This window comes from Branchiostoma floridae, chromosome 10 (genome assembly GCF_000003815.2).
Source record: "Branchiostoma floridae strain S238N-H82 chromosome 10, Bfl_VNyyK, whole genome shotgun sequence".
NCBI classification, from domain to species: domain Eukaryota; kingdom Metazoa; phylum Chordata; class Leptocardii; order Amphioxiformes; family Branchiostomatidae; genus Branchiostoma; species Branchiostoma floridae.
The window spans coordinates 21,155,442-21,177,366 of NC_049988.1; the positions used below are offsets into that span (position 1 = coordinate 21,155,442).

At 44.6% G+C, this 21,925-nt stretch overlaps 1 protein-coding gene across 2 annotated transcripts in view; it reads left to right on the top strand.

The window, feature by feature from the left end:
* LOC118424114 (unconventional myosin-Id-like) overlaps positions 1 to 21,925 on the top strand; it is a 47,946-nt gene that overhangs the window by 8,316 nt on the left and 17,705 nt on the right. Inside the window, exons 2-22 of one of the 2 annotated variants that reach the window (XM_035832600.1) lie at positions 24 to 232; positions 1,967 to 2,060; positions 2,505 to 2,670; positions 3,708 to 3,761; positions 4,144 to 4,233; positions 4,718 to 5,056; positions 5,649 to 5,791; positions 6,280 to 6,394; positions 6,857 to 6,967; positions 8,562 to 8,621; positions 8,895 to 8,965; positions 9,506 to 9,580; positions 10,289 to 10,343; positions 10,619 to 10,696; positions 11,305 to 11,471; positions 14,862 to 15,069; positions 15,519 to 15,742; positions 16,605 to 16,749; positions 16,987 to 17,088; positions 17,671 to 17,787; positions 18,413 to 18,567. In XM_035832600.1, the coding sequence (XP_035688493.1) occupies positions 24 to 232; positions 1,967 to 2,060; positions 2,505 to 2,670; positions 3,708 to 3,761; positions 4,144 to 4,233; positions 4,718 to 5,056; positions 5,649 to 5,791; positions 6,280 to 6,394; positions 6,857 to 6,967; positions 8,562 to 8,621; positions 8,895 to 8,965; positions 9,506 to 9,580; positions 10,289 to 10,343; positions 10,619 to 10,696; positions 11,305 to 11,471; positions 14,862 to 15,069; positions 15,519 to 15,742; positions 16,605 to 16,749; positions 16,987 to 17,088; positions 17,671 to 17,787; positions 18,413 to 18,567 (2,778 nt within the window). Of the gene's footprint in view, positions 1 to 23; positions 233 to 274; positions 323 to 1,966; positions 2,061 to 2,504; positions 2,671 to 3,707; positions 3,762 to 4,143; positions 4,234 to 4,717; positions 5,057 to 5,648; positions 5,792 to 6,279; positions 6,395 to 6,856; positions 6,968 to 8,561; positions 8,622 to 8,894; positions 8,966 to 9,505; positions 9,581 to 10,288; positions 10,344 to 10,618; positions 10,697 to 11,304; positions 11,472 to 14,861; positions 15,070 to 15,518; positions 15,743 to 16,604; positions 16,750 to 16,986; positions 17,089 to 17,670; positions 17,788 to 18,412; positions 18,568 to 21,925 lie in introns of those variants that run through there. The other variant, XM_035832601.1, reaches the window with a different exon arrangement.

Genomic DNA, 21,925 nt, shown 5'->3' on the forward strand with positions numbered 1-21,925 from the left:
TAATAAATAATTTTGTGTTTTAGGTTCCAGAAAGGAAAGATCTACACGTATGTGGGGGAGGTGGTGGTTTCTGTTAACCCGTATCGGACCATGGACATATACGGCCCTGACGCGGTGAAACGTTACCAGGGACGAGAGTTTTACGAGTGCCCGCCACATCTGTTCGCTGTCGGCGACGCCGCGTACAAGAGCATGAAGAGACAGTCCAGGGATACGTGCATCGTCATATCAGGTTCGTTTGCTTGTTTATTTGTTTGTTTGTTTGTAACCGCGTACAAGAGCATGAAGAGACAGTCCAGGGATACGTGCATCGTCATATCAGGTTTGTTTGTTTGTTTATTTGTTCATCTCTAAGCAGGAGACCAACTTGAGGCATTACGCACCAGTTTCTATACAAAAGACACAAGCTACATAGGACCAGAATATAAGGTTCCTCATACACCTATTTTTATATCAGTTTTGATACTAATACGTTCAAACAAATCTGTTACAACTACAAGCATTTTGGGAATGTTCTTATAACTTGAATACTCTATGTACAGATACAGGGTGTTTAACTCACTCACTTCATTCACTCTCATACACTCAGACATCCTCGCTCACCTACTCAATCACTCACGCTCACTGTCTGTTTCAAACAAGGACAATGCATACTTGTTCTTTGAACATAACTGTTACAATATACATTGGTTAAAACCCTTTGCCCTGTACAGTGAAGAAGGTAAAACTGAACCCCTTTGTCCGTGAATACTTTCATCAGGTTGGCATGTAACTGAAAAAAAGAGACTCTTTTTCTTTTTTACACAAGCACAACTTTACTTTTACCAACGTCTCTGTGACTGTCTGTCACCTTACTGCAGCTAGATGTTGCAAGGAGTCTCTTTATTCGCTGAGCTCCTTTGTTCTGTACCTGTACAGGTGAGAGTGGAGCAGGTAAAACTGAACCCCTTTGTTCTGTACATGTACAGGTGACAGTGGAGCAGGTAAAACTGAACCCCTTTGTTCTGTACCTGTACAGGTGAGAGTGGAGCAGGTAAAACTGAACCCCTTTGTTTTTACCTGTACAGGTGAAAGTGGAGTAGGTAAAACTGAACCCCTTTGTTCTGTACTTATACAGGTGAGAGTGGAGTAGGTAAAACTGAACCCCTTTGTTCTGTACTTATACAGGTGAGAGTGGAGCAGGTAAAACTGAACCCCTTTGTTCTGTACTTATACAGGTGAGAGTGGAGTAGGTAAAACTGAACCCCTTTGTTCTGTACTTATACAGGTGAGAGTGGAGTAGGTAAAACTGAACCCCTTTGTTCTGTACTTATACAGGTGAGAGTGGAGCAGGTAAAACTGAACCCCTTTGTTGTGTACCTGTACAGGTGAGAGTGGAGCAGATAAAACTGAACCCCTTTGTTCTGTACCTGTACAGGTGAGAGTGGAGCAGGTAAAACTGAACCCCTTTGTTGTGTACCTGTACAGGTGAGAGTGGAGCAGGTAAAACTGAACCCCATTGTTCTGTACCTGTACAGGTGAGAGTGGAGCAGGTAAAACTGAACCCCTTTGTTCTGTACCTGTACAGGTGAGAGTGGAGCAGATAAAACTGAACCCCTTTGTTGTGTACCTGTACAGGTGAGAGTGGAGCAGGTAAAACTGAACCCCTTTGTTCTGTACCTGTACAGGTGAGAGTGGAGCAGGTAAAACTGAACCCCATTGTTCTGTACCTGTACAGGTGAGAGTGGAGCAGATAAAACTGAACCCCTTTGTTCTGTACCTGTACAGGTGAGAGTGGAGCAGATAAAACTGAACCCCTTTGTTCTGTACCTGTACAGGTGAGAGTGGAGCAGATAAAACTGAACCCCTTTGTTGTGTACCTGTACAGGTGAGAGTGGAGCAAGTAAAACTGAACCCCTTTGTTTTTACCTGTACAGGTGAGAGTGGAGCAGGTAAAACTGAACCCCTTTGTTGTGTACCTGTACAGGTGAGAGTGGAGCAGGTAAAACAGAGGCGTCTAAGATCATCATGAGGTACATCGCAGCTGTCACTAATGTCAGTCAGAGGCAGGAGGTCGAGAGGTGAGGATGTTGTGCTGTGTTCATAGTAATGATCACAATTTCCACTATAGCTTTTAGGCTTCAATTGATAGTATGTTTTAATCTGTATTGTTGAATTGCCAGTCCTTTGTTTTTCTTCGTTTCACATAGTAAACCACCTTTAGGTGTAACACACCAGTTTTGTACAGTAGGTACAAGCTGAGTAAGACCAGACTGTAAGGTTTGATCCTTTCACACCAGGATTGAACCTTACTCTTTTCAACAAGTGTGGTGGAGGTTTGACCACACTTGTTGACTCTGAACACAAGACCTTCAGCTTCAACTTCCCATCCGAGAGGACGTCTTAACCAAAGCTCAAAGCTAGGTGATCCTATAGCTAGGTAGCCATGTAGCTATTAGTGTTAGTAAGCACTTGTAGCTTAAAAAGTGATCCCAGTAAGATAAGACTTTGAAACTATTTTCCAGAGTGAAGAACATCCTACTGCAGACCAACTGTATCTTAGAAGCGTTCGGAAACGCCAAGACGAACCGGAACGACAACTCCAGCCGGTTTGGGAAATACATGGACATCAACTTTGACTTCAAGGGGGATCCGATAGGAGGGCACATCAACAACTATCTGTTAGAGAAGGTGAGATGTAATATTATAATAAATATGATAAACATCAACAACTATCTGTTACAAAAGGTGAGATATAATAAACATCAACAACTATCTGTTACAAAAGGTGAGATGTCATAAACATCAACAACTATATCTGTTAGAGAAGGTAAGTTGCCCCCCCGTGTAAACAAGACTGGACCATAACACCCCTCTCTATACAAAATAGACTCAATTTTTGGTCTATGTGACCCATTTTTCCATTTCTAGCGCTAAAGCTACCTCTATACCAGATTCCAGATCAGTTGGCTTTTGCCAACTTTGCTTTCTAATTCTAGTGCCTTAATAGAATGCCCCTCCCCTTATTTGGTACCCTGAGAATGATATAACTGTCCCCACCAGTGTTGATCTGTGTAGCTCTCCCCAGGAAACCTGACCACACAGATAAACACTCATGTGGACAGGAAGGTGCAGACTTCAAAAGGAGCAGCACAGACCTCCGTGTCTGTTCACTGGGATGAGCGTGGGACTTTTTACCAGCTCCAGAAGTTTCAACTACTGCTACTATAATCCAACAATTCTTGATATAATAACGTCCCGGTGGATTCTACATTCTAATCAAACTGACCATTCTAGAAGGTTTCAATCATGTTCAGAGACAGGTGCAAATACAGTCAAACCTGTCTATAGTGGCCACTCAAGGGACCGGACAAATTTGGCCACTATGGACAGGTGGCCTCTATATAGAGGTGGCAATTTGTAGATAAAATACTCAAGGGACCGACAAAAAGTGGCCACTATGGACAGGTGGCCCCTCTGTAGAGGTGGCCCCTAATACAGGTTTGACTGTATGTTCAAACAAATTGTTAAACTTAACTAGGCTTTCATATTTAAGTCTGAAAAATTGTGGCTTTTTACTTAGATTGCAAAGCACAGTCCTATATGTTCTTGAAATAGTTGAACTGTAATTTCCAACACAAAAAATTGGACTCACCCAAATTTTATCCAAGTCCTATATGTTATTGGCTGTCAGCTGATGTTTTTACACCTTTGTTATCCGTTCCCAGTCTCGAGTTGTGAGCCAGCAGCCAGGAGAAAGGAACTTCCACTCCTTCTACCAGGTAACAACTTCAGTCTGTACCTTTTGACTTTATATGTGGTCGTGTTACGTAGCTGAGTTGCTGGAGTCCGAGAGTTCACATCCTGTCACGCTACAGATCATGTCCCCTTGAGAAAGAAACTTACACACCTTCCCTCACTCCACCCAGGTGTAAAAACCAGTACCTGACTTTGGTTGGGGAGGTAAAGGGGGTTGAAGGAGAGGGATGGACTCTGCCTCCCAACACCGTGCCCTAGACACAGTGGATAACAACCCACTGCACCTACGGCCTTAAAAGGCTTTGAGACTACTTTTTAGTTCATAGATATAAGAGTTTGCTGCCTTTCATGTCAACATGTGTTTTCTATTCTGTGTCTTACGCTGTTTGTATCGTCTCTCCCCAGCTGTTGTCAGGTGCTCCAGACCAGCAGCTACAGAAGATGCACCTGTCCAGGTCCCCCCAGGGGTACACCTACACCTGTCCTCAGTCTCAGGTGGGTACACTTACACCTGTCCACAGTCTCAGGTGGGTAGGAGTGTGTGCGTGCGTGCGTGCGTGCACCTGTCCAGGTCCCCCCAGGGGTACACCTACACCTGTCCTCAGACACAGGTGGGTCATAGGTCAACGTTATGTAATCGTTCTCTGTCCTAGTTTGGACGTCTCTTTCAAACCATGTCTCTCGCCTAGCATTTTGCTTTAATTTTTGATCAAGCTTTCTTTTGATACCCAGTAACAGATTTCGGGCATATATAGATTGAACAGTTACATGAACTTTGCACTTCTCATCTCCTGTCTGAGCCTGGCCCCCTCCCCATCAGTGACAAACTTTAATGGCAGTCCAAACAGCCATTAAATCTGTGGGCTTCACCAAGGAGGAATACAGCAATGTTAGATACTTTAACAATGATTATAGCAGGATTACAGCAATGTCAGATATCGTTACTAATGAATGATTATACTGCCACCCCCCCCCCCAGTCTGACTCTGGCCCCCTCCCCATCAGTGATAAGGCAGACTTTAAGGCAGTCCAGACAGCCATGAAGTCCGTAGGCTTCTCCAAGGAGGAGTACGCCACAGTCTACAACATCATCGCGGCCATCTTACACCTGGGGAATGTCGAGTTCCTAGCCGAGGACGAAGACTCGTGCGACGTAGCGAATCGTGAGGCCCTGGCGGCCGCGGCGTCGTTGCTACGGACGACAGAGGAGGAGCTAACGAAGGCGCTGTGTTTCCGCGTGGTGGCGGCTCGAGGGGAGGTCATGACGAAAGGTCACACGCAGCAGCAGGCGCTGTACGGGAGGGACGCCTTCGCTAAGGTCAGATTTAAAATCTTAAGATTTACCAGAGCTTGAGTTGTCATGAATGCATTTAAATGAAACTTCAAAATCTCAAAGCTATCTATGGACACTTGTTAACATGTGAAGTTGTGAACCCTCTTGTATGTGAACTCTCCAGCAACTTGTGTAAATGCAACACGGTTTCTGATAGTCTTTCTTCTGTCCCCCAAGCTCAGCTATAAGTTATGAATATTTGTTCTCATATAAAGCCATAACATGTCTGAATCTGGCAGGTTTTGTGGTGTGCATAGCCCAGTTGTTAGTGGCCCCGCCTCTGGAACTAGAAGCCGTGAGTTTGATCCCGGTTGTGTCACTCACCCGACATGCACGCTACCGGAAAGGGTTGCAGTCCTTAGGACGGGACGTTAAGCCGTGGTCCACTGTTCATTGTGCTTGTCGAAAAGAGCTAGGGGAATTTCCCCGGTACAGTAAACCTGTAAATACTGTACATAGCGTCTGTCCTCTCTGTCACGACCAGTGGAAGACTAGCTCTTCAGTGAGCTAAAACTGGATCGAGATCACTTTCCTTTTTCCGATGTTCTTCCTTATGTCAACCCCCCCCCCCCCCCAGGCTATCTACGAGCACCTGTTCACCTGGATCGTTAGCCGCATTAACGACGTGATCGCCGTGACAACCACGCGGCACCAACACGGGAAGGACACGGTCATCGGCGTGCTCGACATCTACGGCTTCGAGATCTTCGACAACAACAAGTGGGTGGTTCTGGTTATTGTCTATGGTTCAATAACTACATTATAAGTACATTGATGAAGGCTAGACATCCAGGTAATAAGATATGCAAAATAGCAGTTATTAAAGCAACTGGATATGATTTTGGAAACGGTCAGACGTTACAAATAGCATCCACTAGTTTTTGTCAGTGACGCTTTTTACATTATAAGTATCTGTACATCCATTCTATGTGTATTATCATGTGGTAATATGTTTTGGAAATAGTCTAAGTTGGAATGACCTGACAAGTGTTTCCTTCTCTTTCTCTTTTTGTACCTCTGTCTGTCTGTTTGTTTGTTTGTATCTATAACCTTTCTCCCTCTGTATGTGAGTGTGAGTGTGTGTAACACTATATATTTGTACTTTTGTGTGTATGTTTGTGTGTCTGTCTCTTTAGCTCTTAGTGGTGTGTGTGTGTCTGTTCTCAGGCTGCCCAGTAGATTTTAATGTTGGTTCTAATATTCCTTAGTCTGGAACAGCTGTGCATTAACTACTGTAACGAGAAGCTTCAGCAGCTGTTCATCGAGCTGGTGCTGAAACAGGAACAGGAAGAGTACCAGCGGGAGGGCATCACATGGACAAATGTAAGTACCATCTTACATAGTCAGTATTTTGGGATATCAAGTCTATGTTTGGTAGTTTTAAATTGCAGTATTTTCAAACTATTGCAGTTTGAAACCACCATCTGTAAACTTGATATTCTCAAATACTGATTTTAAAAACTTGCAGATAAAGGTGTACTAGCATAATTACCTCAAATTTGCAGTGGCTTCAAGTCTTCAAGTGTCTAGTCATAGATTTTGATGAGAATGTCCGTTTCTTGATGAGAGTCTTGGATGGAGCATCTTAACTTGGATTATGTTTTATGTCTTGTGGTAAGTCTTGTATGGAGCTTCCAGTCTTAGATTTTGTGTCTTGCCGACAAGTCTTACATACAGTATCCTGTCTTGGACTCTGTGTCTTGCCAACAAGTCTTAGATAGAGCATCTTGTCGTAGAGCATCTTGTCTTAGATTTTGCTGAATTAATTTTTAATCTTGCTGCCAGATCGACTACTTCAACAACAAGATCATCTGTGACCTTGTGGAGCAGCAGCACAAGGGCATCATCGCCATCCTGGACGAGGCTTGTCTGAGTGTGGGGAACATCACCGACAAGGTAAACAAACAAACAAACAAACAAACAGGTGTGTCTGAGCATTGAGAACATCACTGACAAGGTAAACAAACAAACAAACAAACAGGTGTGTCTGAGCATTGAGAACATCACTGACAAGGTAAACAAACAAACAAACAAACAGGTGTGTCTGAGCATTGAGAACATCACTGACAAGGTAAACAAACAAACAAACAGGTGTGTCTGAGCATGGGGAACATCACGGACAAGGTAAACAAACAAACAAACAAACAAACAGGTGTGTCTGAGTGTGGGGAACATCACCGACAAGGTAAACAAACAAACAAACAGGTGTGTCTGAGCATTGAGAACATCACTGACAAGGTAAACAAACAAACAAACAGGTGTGTCTGAGCATGGGGAACATCACGGACAAGGTAAACAAACAAACAAACAGGTGTGTCTGAGTGTGGGGAACATCACCGACAAGGTAAACAAACAAACAAACAAACAGGTGTGTCTGAGCATTGAGAACATCACTGACAAGGTAAACAAACAAACAAACAGGTGTGTCTGAGCATGGGGAACATCACGGACAAGGTAAACAAACAAACAAACAGGTGTGTCTGAGCATTGAGAACATCACTGACAAGGTAAACAAACAAACAAACAAACAGGTGTGTCTGAGTGTGGGGAACATCACTGACAAGGTAAACAAACAAACAAACAGGTGTGTCTGAGCATGGGGAACATCACGGACAAGGTAAACAAACAAACAAACAAACAGGTGTGTCTGAGTGTGGGGAACATCACCGACAAGGTAAACAAACAAACAAACAAACCAACAGGTGTGTCTGAGCCTTGAGAACATCACTGACCAGGTAAACAAACAAACAAACAAACAGGTGTGTCTGAGCATGGGGAACATCACGGACAAGGTAAACAAACAAACAAACAAACAGGTGTGTCTGAGTGTGGGGAACATCACCGACAAGGTAAACAAACAAACAAACAGGTGTGTCTGAGCATTGAGAACATCACTGACAAGGTAAACAAACAAACAAACAGGTGTGTCTGAGCATTGAGAACATCACTGACAAGGTAAACAAACAAACAAACAGGCATGTCTGAGTGTGGGGAACATCACCGACAAGGTAAACAAACAAACAAACAAACAAACAGGCGTGTCTGAGTGTGGGGAACATCACCGACAAGGTAAACAAACAAACATCTCCGTGTGAGGAACATCACTGATAAGGTACAACTTCATTTTCAACATGTCTTAAACTCCTATCTCAGTTATCCGAGTGATGATTCCCCTCTTCATGTACAAGATTTTAAACTTCATATTATCAGTAATAATTTGTGTTATTCTTTTGTGACAAAGTACCTTTACTCAGACTCCATTAAAAATCATAGTCAGGTGTAACGAGTCGTTTGGTGTAATATAACCAGCTGCTGTCGCACCGCGTGCCTGCGAAGCTGGTGTGTTACACCGAACGGCGGTTATACCTGCTATATAGATACAGATACAGAAGCTGGTGTGTTACACCGAACGGCGGTTATACCTGCTATATAGATACAGATACAGATACAGAAAAATGATACATTCAACGTACTTTAATTTCTGTTGCAGATGTTTTTACAAGCCATGAACCAGAAGCTGAGTAACCACGACCACTACACCAGCAGACAGGTCAGTGTGCATCAATACATACATCTTAAAGATCAAACGTAGGATTAAGACATCTGGGGAATATCTAAGTGTCTGAAAAAAAGTTATAATCTGGTCATTAACAATCAGACAGAAAAGTGCAGACTTGAAGAAAAGTCCCTTTTGAAACGGCAGTAAAGACTGTTGAAGTAATGGCAGTGACTTAGATGAGCTTTAATGTGGATACAAGTTGGCTAATGATGTATGTATATAAGAGTGCAGTTCTGTTCATCTCATGTGACCTTTATATTGCAGCTGGTTCCCACAGACAAGACCCTGGAGCACAGCCGGGATTTCAGGATCAGGCACTACGCTGGCTCTGTCACGTGAGTTACTCTGTCTGTAGTGTTTCATACAATCATGTATAATAGGCATCAGTACTACGACTTTATTTTATAGTCGTAGTACTGTCTTATGTTCTCCTGTAGGTATTCATGTATAATACACTGATGGCAAAAAATGCTTTGAGTTGCTTTGAGAAGTGATGACTGCTACCATGTTAAAGTTAAAAAGTTAAACCCTTCCCGCGCCTGATGACGCATAGGGCGGCGCCCATCTCTGTTTCCTTAGCCCTGGGCCACACAACGCAATCACTACAGCAGGGTGCTAGTCCACTGGTAGTGGTGTGTGTTTAACTTCCATACTCTTTCCCAAATGCTGAGTGCTAAGCAGAGAAAGCAGCATGTACCATTTTTAAAGTCTTTGGTATGACTCGGCCGGGGATTGAACTCATGACCTTCCGAATGCAAGGCGAACACTACCCACTAGGCCATTGCACCGGTCTACCATGTATATGACGTTTAATGTAAGAATATTTTGCTGTGTGAAATAATCTCTCCAATGTGTATGTGTGTCTTTTCTTGTAGTTATTCTGTGGAAGGCTTCATAGACAAGAACAAGGATGACCTGTTCCAGGACTTCAAAAGGCTCCTGTACAACAGGTGAGGCATGCATTATTATTGTTCCTACCTCAGGTGAGCTGTGTTGTTGTTGTTGTTTCTCTCGTGTAAACTTAACTCCCATTACTGGATGTCCCTGTAGCTCAACTCGTACCAGCCTCACAGTTGAGCTCCTGGTTCCAGTTAGTTGGTAACTGGGGACCCAGGTTCAAGTCTGGGTAGGGCATCTCGATTAGGGCTGCACCCATCTTTCGGAAGAGACAAGAAATGGGGTCCTGCAGCGAGCAAAATACCCACTTGCATACTTGCACAATGCAACCACTTTTTGCTTGGTGCAACTTACTTCTAAACTCAGGTTGCACAGGATGCAACTTAGATTTTGAGCCTCAGAACTCATTGTTGTCAATTTACTTGGAAGAAATAAATGGACCGAGGCAGCTCCGTTTCATATTAGCCAAGCATGTATGTATAGTACCCCTTTTTCAGAAATTATTGAATTGTAGGTGGTGCAACTTGAAATTCAGTTGTGCAACCTAGTTTTTGCCCCAGGTTGCACAGTGTGCAACCTGGCTCAGAAAAGTATTTTGTACACTGTCCTGTGTTCGAGGAGGTGCCTTGAGCATGTTAAAGGGGGAAGGGCTGGCTAGCAACTCTTGATAAACCCTACTACAAAAACAGCCAAGAAACTTTCTGCCCTCTGGATCCATCAGACACCTGTTGACAGTACCATTTCTCCCATTCCTCCCCCAGCTCTGACCCTGTCATCAGCTCCATGTGGCCTGAGGGGAAGCGGGGCATCACAGAGGTCGGTGGAACACTTCTACTTTTATTGATTGTATTGAATAGGTATTGATTAAATTGATCGATCAATCAATAGGGTTGAATATAATGTAATTGTTGCCTAGAAATTATAATTATTCTTTGCTGTGTTGTTGACTGTTGGTTTTGTGTGCCCAGGTAACCATAGGCCCCTGGCTGCCTGCATGTGTTTGTGTGTGTGTGTGTGTGTGTGTGTGTGTGTGACTGTCTGTATGTGTGTGTGTGTATGTGATCATGACTAATGATACCTATATTACCCAGGTGACCAAGAGACCCCTGACTGCCTGCACCCTGTTTAAGAACTCCATGATCCAGCTGGTCTCTAACCTGGCTTCTAAGGTAGGAAACATTTCCGTGAGGCATAGACTAAATAGGGAATGTGTATGTGTGTAAGATGTTTGTTTTCGAGGTCAATGAATTAATGGTCCTCGTGTATTTTCATTTAGTCTTCAGTTGGTAAGATGTTCATTTCCTGTTAAGTTTTGACTGAATTCTCCCACCCTGTTTCCTCTCCCCTGCAACCCCTAATGTTGTTGTGATGATATTTGGTATATGAATACAACTTGGGAAGACAAAGATCGAGGTCCATTATAAGCCTCCTAGCGACTGACCTTGGTACTGCAGCAGAACATCCAGTTCTTGTCCGGAATGTGTGTTGGTAGATAGCTCTTGATGTCAGGAAGAAGTGGAAGGACCCTCTAGTTTATAGCAGTTTTCACTCCCCTTCCCCGTGTCCAGGTTCCGTACTACATGACAGACAGCACAGCCAAACTTTTAAGCTGTAGTGGCATTGGCTTGTTATCCACTGTATTTAGGTACAGTTTTGGAAGGTGGAGCCCATCCATCTCCTTCCACTGCCTTGCACCTTCCCAATCAAAGCCAGCTACACATTTTTACACCTCCAGGGTAGATGGAGCAAAAAAGTGTCAACTGTCTGTTTTGTCCAGGTCCCGTACTACGTGAGGTGCATCAAGCCCAATGAGCAGAAGTCGCCGGTGCTGTTTGACGACCAGCGCTGTCAGCACCAGGTCGAGTACCTGGGGCTCCTGGAGAACGTCCGTGTGAGACGGGCAGGCTACTGCAACCGGCAGCACTACAGCAGGTTCCTACAGAGGTCAGTAACTTAGGTGTGAGGCCAGCACAACATAGGTGTGAGACCAGCACTACAGCAGGTTCCTACAGAGGTCAGTAACGTTGGTGTGAGACCAGCACTACAGCAGAATTCTACAGAGGTCAGTAACGTAGGTGTGAGACTAGCACTACAGCAGGTTCTTACAGAGGTCAGTAGTAACGTAGGTGTGAGACCAGCACCCAGCAGGTTCTTTCAGAGGTCAGCAAATATGTCAAAGCAGCCTGTCATTACGCCCCACGATCATAGAAAAAACTGTTGCCAATAATTGTGTATTCTGCCCATCTCTTGAAAGAAGCCTCAGGTTCCCTTGTCTTCCCTCTCAAATCTGAGTGTACTTTTGCGTTATCCATTGACTGGAGTCAGTTCTGCCTGTAGCAGTTCCCAGCTGTGACTATCGAGCATGTACTATGACTATATGACTGGGCACATTCATCACATAGGGGCAGGAACTTACTGGCACTGGAGGCACCTTAACATTGTAGATCAATATGCTGTAGAACTAATTAAAAGTAGAGAATCAGTGTTGGAGAGCTGAGAGAAGTCTGTTGTTACTGTCTCAGGTACAAGATGATTTCTCGGTACACGTGGCCAAAACACCACATGGCGCCAGACAGTTCAATTTATGTTTGTGACCTCAACACTAATGTAGGTTATCAGATCTTGGAGACAATTTCAGAGTTAGTATGTTGGTTACCAACCTGAAGTTTATTTTTGTTTTCCTGTAGGTACAAGATGATTTCTCAGTACACGTGGCCGAACCACCGCATGGCGTCAGACATGGCAGCCGCCTCTACACTATTGTTAATACTCTTTGTTGTTGCTTTACCAGGTACAAGATGATTTCGCAGTACACATGGCCGAACCACCGCATAGCAACCCCTCTACACTATTGTAACTATAGAACTATATTAGGGAAGTATGTAGTGAAAAGTTTAAACTTTGTTCCAACACAAGGGAAGAAACTCACCATAAATTTTCGGCCGAATACTCCGACCTTCATCAGATGAATGATTCGCTGCACTAATCCGGAAGTCGTCGGATGACGTCAGGTAGCAGCGAATCATAAATGGCGGGAAGGCAAAACCTGCCACCATCACGGTTCAATGAGGGTTGGGGTTTCATTCGGATAGGGAAGTATGTATTTAAGAGTAATGCTCTTTGTTGTTATTTTCCCGTAGGTACAAGATGATTTTTCAGTACACATAGCCAAACCACCGCATGGCAGCCACCTCTACACTATTTATATTTCAGCCATACCATAGGTATGGTGAAATATATTGTATTCGTAATGTTTCTTTCTTTCTCCTGTCAAATCTTCAAATCGATTCAACTCCGTCGTTCCTGGACCGAATTACTTGAAATTTGGCACAAGGGTAGAGTGGGTCAATACCCAGGTGCTTTTTTCTAATTTTTTTCATATCTTCCTTTAAAATGATTTTATTCATGTTTTTTGCAATTTTTATGTACATTTTGCCCCCCTGTTCCCTGGTGTTACAGCCGAATGACCTAAAATTTGGTACAGAGGTGCCTTGATCATATGCCCACAAAATTCCAAAAACAATTTTGGCATACGGTACATCAAAATGCTTAATTTTGGCATTTTTTGCCATTTTTTTCCCCAGAAATGACATTTTTTGCTCCTATACCCCCATTTTACAACCAAATGACCTGAAATTTGGTATAGGAGTGCCGTCTACAAATGCAAACATGAATTCATTGACACTTTTGGCATACGGTACAACAAAATGCTTAATTTTGGAATTTTTTGGCCATTGTTTGACCAAAAACGTACGCTTTTGGCTCCTGTTCCCTGGTCTTGTAACCAAATGACCTACATTTTGGTAAATAGGTGCACTAGATATTCATTCAAATGACCCATGTATAATTTTTGGCATAAACCACTTCAAAATGATATAGTTGGGTACTTTAGTAATTCTCCACTGGCCAGAGGGTCAACGACCTCTCCCACCTGAAGACAGCATGTGCACATGTCTATATATACTAGTAACTTGATTAAAGAGGTAACCAATCACGTAGCCTGAGTCAACATCCCGAAGGGGATTGGCAGCCAATCAGTGAGCCCGGTGTTATCTGGATGAGTCCATTCTGGCATGGAGGGGGTACATATTTTTTAAATTCATCTTTGGACTGTTGATTATATAATGTCTCTCAGTGGGAGTATTTTTGAACTGGACTATTTTGCAATTTTACATGGGGTGTACTGGAAGAGTCCATTCTTGCATGGAGGGGGGCATTTTTTTTTAAATTTGTTTATGGACTTTGGTGATTTGATATGTCAAAGTGTTTCAGTGTGGGTTTTTTTTGACTGGTCAACTTTGCAATTTTACATAGGTTGTGCTTACATGGGGGGATTTTTAAAATCCATTTTTGGGACTTTGGTGATTACGTCCAAGTCCAATTTTAGCGGATGTATTTTTGGACTGCACCACTTTACATAGGGGCATCGCAAAAAGAGTCCATTCTTGCATGGGGATGTTTTCAAATTTAGTTTTAGAAAGGTGATAATTCAATATTCCATTTTTAGTGGAAGTGTTTTTGGACTGGTCTATTTTACATTTTCATGCCTTTTTTGCTTAGTTCAACCTTGACCATGTTTTCAGTGAGAGTATTTCTGGACTGGTCTATTGTGCAAATTCACATGGGGTGCACTGGAAGAGTCCATTCTTGCACTAGGAATTTTGTAAGATTCATTTTTGGGTGTCATTAAGTGTCATTAGTGGAAGTGACTTTTAAACAAAAGTGTTCGATTCTTGCACATGGGTGATTTTGGAATAGTCTGTTGTTGCATGGGGAGGGAGATGGCTGAAATATGCTGCATTTGCTCTCAAGCAAATGTCGGCCTTTCTAGTGTGGAACTATATTGGAGAACTAAGTCTTAGAGAAGTAAGATTCTCTGTGTTGTTGCTTTCCCGTAGGTACAAGATGATTTCACAGTACACGTGGCCAAACCACCGCATGGCGTCAGACATAGCGGCCACCTCTACACTATTGTAACTATAGAACTATATTAGAGAAGTGTTGAAGAGAACTAAAATGCTCTTTGTTGTTATTTTCCTGTAGGTACAAGATGATTTCACAGTACACGTGGCCAAACCACCGCATGGCGTCAGACATAGCGGCCACCTCTACACTATTGTAACTATAGAACTATATTAGGGAAGTATGTATTTAAGAGTAATGCTCTTTGTTGTTATTTTCCTGTAGGTACAAGATGATTTCGCAGTACACGTGGCCAAACCACCGCATGGCGTCAGACATAGCGGCCACCTCTACACTATTGTAACTATAGAACTATATTAGGGAAGTATGTATTTTTAAAGAGTAATGCTCTTTGTTGTTATTTTCCTGTAGGTACAAGATGATTTCCCAGTACACGTGGCCGAACCACCGCATGGCGTCAGACATGGCGGCAGTACAGCTGTTAGTACAGGAACGGGGGTTCAAACACGACGTGGCGTACGGGAAAACGAAAATCTTCATCCGGACTCCGCAGACACTGTACCAACTGGAGGAGAGCCGCGCTAAACTCATCCCCGGGATCGTGCTGTTTATACAGAAGGTTTGTTTGTTTGTTTGTTTGTTTGTTTATCCCTGGGATTGTCTTGTTAATACAGAAGGTGGGTTTGTTTGTTTATTGTCCTCTTCATACAGAAGGTTTGTGTGTTTGTTTGTTCATCCCTGGGATCGTGCTGTTTATACAGAAGGTGGGGTTGTTAGTTTGTTTGTTTGTTTATCCCCTGGATCATACTCTTTATACAGAAAGTGTATTCTTTTGTTTGTCTGTTCATAGAATTTGTTTGTACTCCAGAAAACTTGTATGAATTCCATTGAATGTATATGAATACTAACTTAGGCTTCCCTAATATCTTTATGATTGTTTGAATTAACTTTTGTTGTTTGACAGAGAAATGAAAGATGTGATGTCGGAAATCCCCCTATTATCTACCAGGAGTTTACATAGAAGGTCTCACAATGATGAGAGTTAAGATGTCTCCCATGATTCCCCAGATGTGGCGTGGCGGGCTGGCCCGGATGCGGGCACGGAGGATGCGAGCGATCTACGCCATCATGGGGCGTTACCGCGTCTACAAGATGCGCAGCTTCCTGGTGGACCTGCTGGACAGGTTCTACAACGTGCGCAACATGGCGGACTACGGGCGAAGCGTGGCGTGGCCGCAGCCGCCCGCCGTGCTCGAGGAGTTTGTCACCCAGCTCAGGAAGGCTCACAACGGGTGGGTACCAAATATGGGCAGGTTAGCAACGGGTGGGTACCTAATATGGGCTGGTTAGCAACTGATGGGTACCTAATATGGGCAGGTTAGCAACAGGTGGGTACATAATATGGGCAGGTTAGCAACAGGTGGGTACCTAATATGGGCAGGTTAGCAACGGGTGGGTACCTAATATGGGCAGGTTAGCAACGGGTGGGTACCTAATATGGGCAGGTTAGCAACAGGTGGGTACCAAATATGGGCAGGTTAGCAACAGGTGGGTACCTAATATGGGCAGGTTAGCAAGGGGTGGGTACCAAATATGGACTGGTTAGCAATGGATGGGTACCAAATATGGGCAGGTTAGCAACAGGTGGGTACCTAATATGGGCAGGTTAGCAACAGGTGGGTACCTATATGGACTGGTTAGCAATGGATGGGTACCAAATATGGGCAGGTTAGCAAGAGGTGGGTACCTAATATGGGCTGGTTAGCGATGAGTGGCCGCAGCCCCCCGCCGTGCTTGAGGAGTTCGTCACGCAGCTCAGGAAGGCTCACAACGGGTGGGTACCTAATATGGGCAGGTTAGCAACGGGTGGGTACCTAATATGGGCTGGTTAGCAACTGATGGGTACCTAATATGGACAGGTTAGCAATGGGTGGGTGCCAAATATGGGCTGGTTAGCAACAGGTGGGTACCTAATATGGGCAGGTTAGCAACGGGTGGGTACCTAATATGGGCTGGTTAGCAACTGATGGGTACCAAATATGGACTGGTTAGCAATGGGTGGGTACCAAATATGGACTGGTTATGGTTAACTAGCTAAGAAACTAGTTGATAACAGCCTAAGTATCTCAAGACATTTCTCCATCTTTCCACCAGCTGGTGGGCGCGCCACATCATCGCTCAGATCCCGGAGCGCGACAGGAAGGAGGTCAGGCTGAAGTCCATCGCGTACGGTCATCTCCATGGTAACCGCAAGGACTGGGGACTCAACCAGCGCTGGAGGGGGAACTACCTCGGACTGGTGAGGACTGTTTGTTTGTTTGTTTGTTTGTTTGTGTACGGACATCTCCATGGTAACCGCAAGGACTGGGGGCTGATGTTTCAGTACAAGCCGCATAATCAGATGGATTTTGATCCTCTCACACAGGGAAAGACCAGTACTCTTGTACTCTTGATAAGTGTGGTGGGTTTCTTGTGTGGTGCTGGAGGTGTGGCTCTCCTAAAAAAAATTATGATTGACAGCTGTCATGTTTTACAGAGCGAAGACATCCAGAAGGCCAAGCTGTTCAACAACTCGCTGAACTCACTTGTGGCCCAAGACAGGTTCAAAGAAGTGCTGTTCTCTGCTCACGTCAAGAAGGTCAGTTTCTCAAGAACTTCTGCACAGTTACATTGTAACGTCCATCTGTATCTATATAGCCGGTATATCCGCCCTTTGGCATAATACACCTGTCCAGCTTCGCAGCGCGGCAGCAGCTGTTTATGTTGCACTGAATGACGCGACACACCTAACTTCCATGGCCTGCTAAAGATTCAAACCCCAAACCTCTAGGTTCTACATTGTAAGTCAACAACCCTGAAACCACACCACCACCTTCTGGCTGTGCTTGTCCTCAAAGATTCCCTTTTGAGGATTTGATCCACTCACATCGGGAAGAATTGCTACTCTTTTCTATAAGACTGGTTGGTAAATAAATATTTCTTTCACGTGCTCGAGGTGCGGCTGTCCTCTGGCTTCACATCAAATCTGAGAGGCCATACCTACCCAAAGCTAGGTGCTCCTTTCCCACTGAGTCGAATGAGGAAATAGCTGTAAAGTGTCTTTCAGAATGGTACAACATCAGAGCACGGCATGCTTGGGCCTCGAACCCAGAACCTTTTGTTTCTAAGTCAACATCCCTAACCACACTAACAGCTCTACTGTTTCCCCTCCCCTGTCCAGGTGAACCACCACAATAAGAGCTCGGACCGGGCAGTTCTCGTGACGGACAAGTTCCTCTACAAACTGGACCCCAAGAAGGGCTACAAGGCCATGAAGCAGGGAACACCTCTGGCACAGGTGGGTGGGAAACAGTGTGTACAGGTGTGTGTGTGTGTGAGAAGCAGGGAACGCCACTCGCACAGGTGGGTGTGTCTGTGTGTGTGAAGAGTGGTCATTTTTGTTACTACTTATTCTAGTGAAAAGCTCTCATTAGAAAAAAATGAACGAATAAGATGGCTTGCTTTCCCTAATACATGTACCTAGAAACTGTCAATGAATTATCTTGCCAAATTTAGTGCCAGTATTATACATGTATTTGATTGTCATTCTTTTTTAATTGCACTTTGTATTCAAATTTTGCATTTGACCTTTGCACCCAACCTTTGAACCTGACCTTTGTATCCAAATTTTGCATGACCTTTGAACCTGACCTTTGTATCCAAATTTTGCATATGACCTTTGTATCCAAACTTTTCATGACCTTTTAACCTAACCTTTGTATCCAAATCTTGCGTATGACCTTTGAACCTGACCTTTGTATCCGAATTTTGCATATGACCTTTGCACCCAACCTTTGAATCTGACCTTTGTAACAAAACTTTTCATGACCTTTGAACCTGACCTTTGTATCCAAATCTTGCGTATGACCTTTGAACCTGACCTTTGTATCCAAATTTTGCATATGACCTTTGAACCTGACCAGATGACGGGTGTGAGCGTGACCCCGGGTCAGGACCAGCTGATCGCGGTGCACCTGGCAGGGGGCAACGACCTGGTTCTGTGTGTGACGGCCATCATGCCTCGCCAGGACCAGCGGGTACCAGAGCTACTGGCCGTGCTGTGTGACGCCTATAAAAGGTACGACTAGCCGTGTGTATGTTTGTTTGTTTGTGTGTGTGTGTTGTGAAATGTATTAATTTTAATGTTTTTCCATTAAAGATATATATCAACTTTTTTACTTGAACAGTTATCATAGAAGAGGTCCGAGAAATGCATTTGCAGCCTAAAACTGTCTGTTGTGCTGTTTTTGAGTGGATATGGGGGTAGTTTCACAGGAATTGAAATCAGTCTCTCAAAGATGGTGTACCTGTAAGTCCCCAGCACACCCTCAAGCTTGACATTCCACATTTAAACCCAATAACAGCTAGCCCATCAAAATAAAAACAAAGATGTGATTTCTGTAACCTTGTTTTGTGTACGTAAACCCTGGGCCTAAAACTATCTAATAGGTACACATTTCACTGTCAAACCCCAGTACTATCAGTCAGCTAGCTATCTCACCAGAACCCTGCCCTCTGGAAACACAGGACATATTATTCCAGTAACCTACCTTTGTGTACCTAAACCCTGGACCTAAAACTATTTAGATATACATTTCACAGCTAACCCCCTGGAACCCTGCTTTTGAAAACACAGAATGTGATTCCTGTAGCCTGTACCCCAGTCAGGCTTGGTGCCAGGTTTGGGCTTCAACCATCATTGATTATCCTACGCAGGGACATCCAACAGCCAAACCGCCTGTCTGGATGTACCCTACTCTTTTAACTGTCACTCTTAGTTCCTGTGGACGTCCCCCCCAAACCAGCAAACCCTCTCTGTAACTGTATACGCCACTACAGAAACAGCAAGGAATCTTTCTCCCTTATGTACCACTAGGCACTATAAACTTACTGTGACCTTAAGGTGAACAATAGCAACAGTGGAAAATACCCCATGCTACTGTGATGAACGGACACATACTGCAGAAATACTGCAGAAATAGTTACCTGATGAACCCATACTGCAGAAATAGTTACCTGATGAACCCATACTGCAGAAATAGTTTCCTATCCACACTGCGCACTCATTGGATCATCCTTCATATGTGATTAAGTTATGGGGATAGCGCCGAAGTCGCGCGGCGAAGACGGAACCCTTGCCAGCTGTACACGAATATAAAGGAGGGTGGGTGGGTGGGTCGGTTTCTGATAAATCCCCTCCTCGGGAAAACCCTGTTTCTCATCGAATCTCCCTCCAGCTGTTACTTCCTGGGTCGACCTCACCACGCGCTCCTCGGCGTTGCGGATGGATCCAACAAGAGGCAGTAGGGTGATCATCCCTTGTACTTATATGGTTGTGAGAATCATGTGATTCAGGATCAACCAATGAGCGCACAGTGAAGATAGTTTCCTATCCACACTGCGCACTCATTGGATCATCCTTCATATGTGATTAAGTTATGGGGATAGCGCCGAAGTCGCTTACCTTCACCTTATCCCCATGCTAACTTGTTACTTCATAAATCTACACATTCTCTGACTCCTATACTTTACCCCCTTCCTTATCATTGAAGTTCTCTCTACTTCAACATTTCACATCTCTTACCCCCTCCCTTATTCTCCATTTTCTCTCTACCTCACCTTCTCACGTAACTTCAAACACCCTCTCTTATCTTTCTTCGTACCCCTTTCACCCATTCTAATAAAACTCGAAAGGCGTCCACTCTTTCTTTCATATTCCCTCATTTCACTGGCCTCAAAACCGTCGAAGTAATCAAAGAATTTCCCCCTTGTCCGTCAAGATATCTCATCTGACATATACTCTCGCATTCATTCTTCCGAAACGAGCAAAATCTGCCATTTTCTCGCCATGAACAACCGTCCTCTGCAGGGCGACACTCTGCCACCAAACTCAGTTTTGCACCCTCACGGTGCCAGCAACCACCAGGCACGAATAACTAGAGGCCCGCACATGCGCGCTGATTCCTTCGCCAGGATGCAAACGCACCATGTACAAAGATTCTTTATTCACCGGTACTCCGTCTTTAACCACTTTAGAGTGACCACAAACATCCCAGCCCAAACCACTGGACCCCAATACACGAGTGCCGTTTCCCAGCATGAAACTCCCATCGTACGCGATTAGAGGCTCCCTGACCGCCACTAGTCACGCAGTGATCGCACACTAACACTGAGTGCAGCAAACACGACGCACGAACGACCAGAAACCCACACATGCGCGCCATTTCCTTTCTGTGAAAACGCCCGCTATGTGCAAAGGACGCAGTCTCTCTGACTCACGCTACTCCTATGAGTCCCACTAAGCACCCACTAACAATGCAGCCAACGCCCAGCACCATCAACAGCCCGCACACGCGTACCATTTTCTCCCTGTGAAAACACCCGCCGTGTGCGATCAGACTCTCTGACCAACGCTACTCAGCAATTGCACACTATCAACCGTGCAGCCAATACCAAGCACAACCGACCAGATCTAGAAACTCGCATGACATCTTCTTCCTATGAAACACCCGTCATGCGCGGAAAAACTCTCTGATCAACGCTACTCAGTGATCGCATACTAACAGAGCAGCAAACACCAAGCACAAACAATCAGTGGCCCGCACATGCGTGCCATTTTCTTTCCGGACTCTGGAAACACCCGCCACGTGCGGAAAGACTCTCTGAACAACGCCACTCAGTGAGCTCACACTAACCATGCAGCAAACACCGAGCACAGCCGATCAGCGGCCCAAACATGCGTTCCCTTTTCTTCTTGTCAAAACACCCGCCAAGTGCGGAAATACTCTCTGACCAACGGCACCACTACTCAGTGATCGCACACTAACAGTGCAAGAAACACCAAGCACAAACGATCAGAGGCCCTCACCTGCCACCTGCATGCCCTTTTTTCCCTATGAACACACCTGCCATTCGCGGGAAAACTCTCTGATCAACGCTACTCAGTAATCGCACCCTAACAGTGCAACAAACACCGAGCACAAATGACCAGAGGCCCGCCCATGCGCGCCATTTCACCCCTATGAAAACACCAGGCATGCGCTGAAAGACTCTGACCAACTTCACTCATTGATCGCACACTAACAGTGCAACAAACACCAAGCACAATCGGAAGCCCGCACATACACGCCATTTCATTCCTGTGAAAACACCCACAATGTGCGGAAAGACTCTCTGATCAACGCTACACAGTGATCGCACCCTAACAGTGCAGCAAACACCGAGCACCAACAATTAGAGGCTCGCACATGCGCGTCGCTTCATTCCTGTGAAAACACCCGCCATATGCGGAAAGACTCTCCGATCAACGCTACTCAGTGATCGCACACAGTAACAGTGCAACAAACACCGATCACAATCGGAGGCCCGCACATACGCGCCGTTTCATTCCTGTGAAAACACCCGCCATGTGCGGAAAGACTCTCTGATCAACGCTA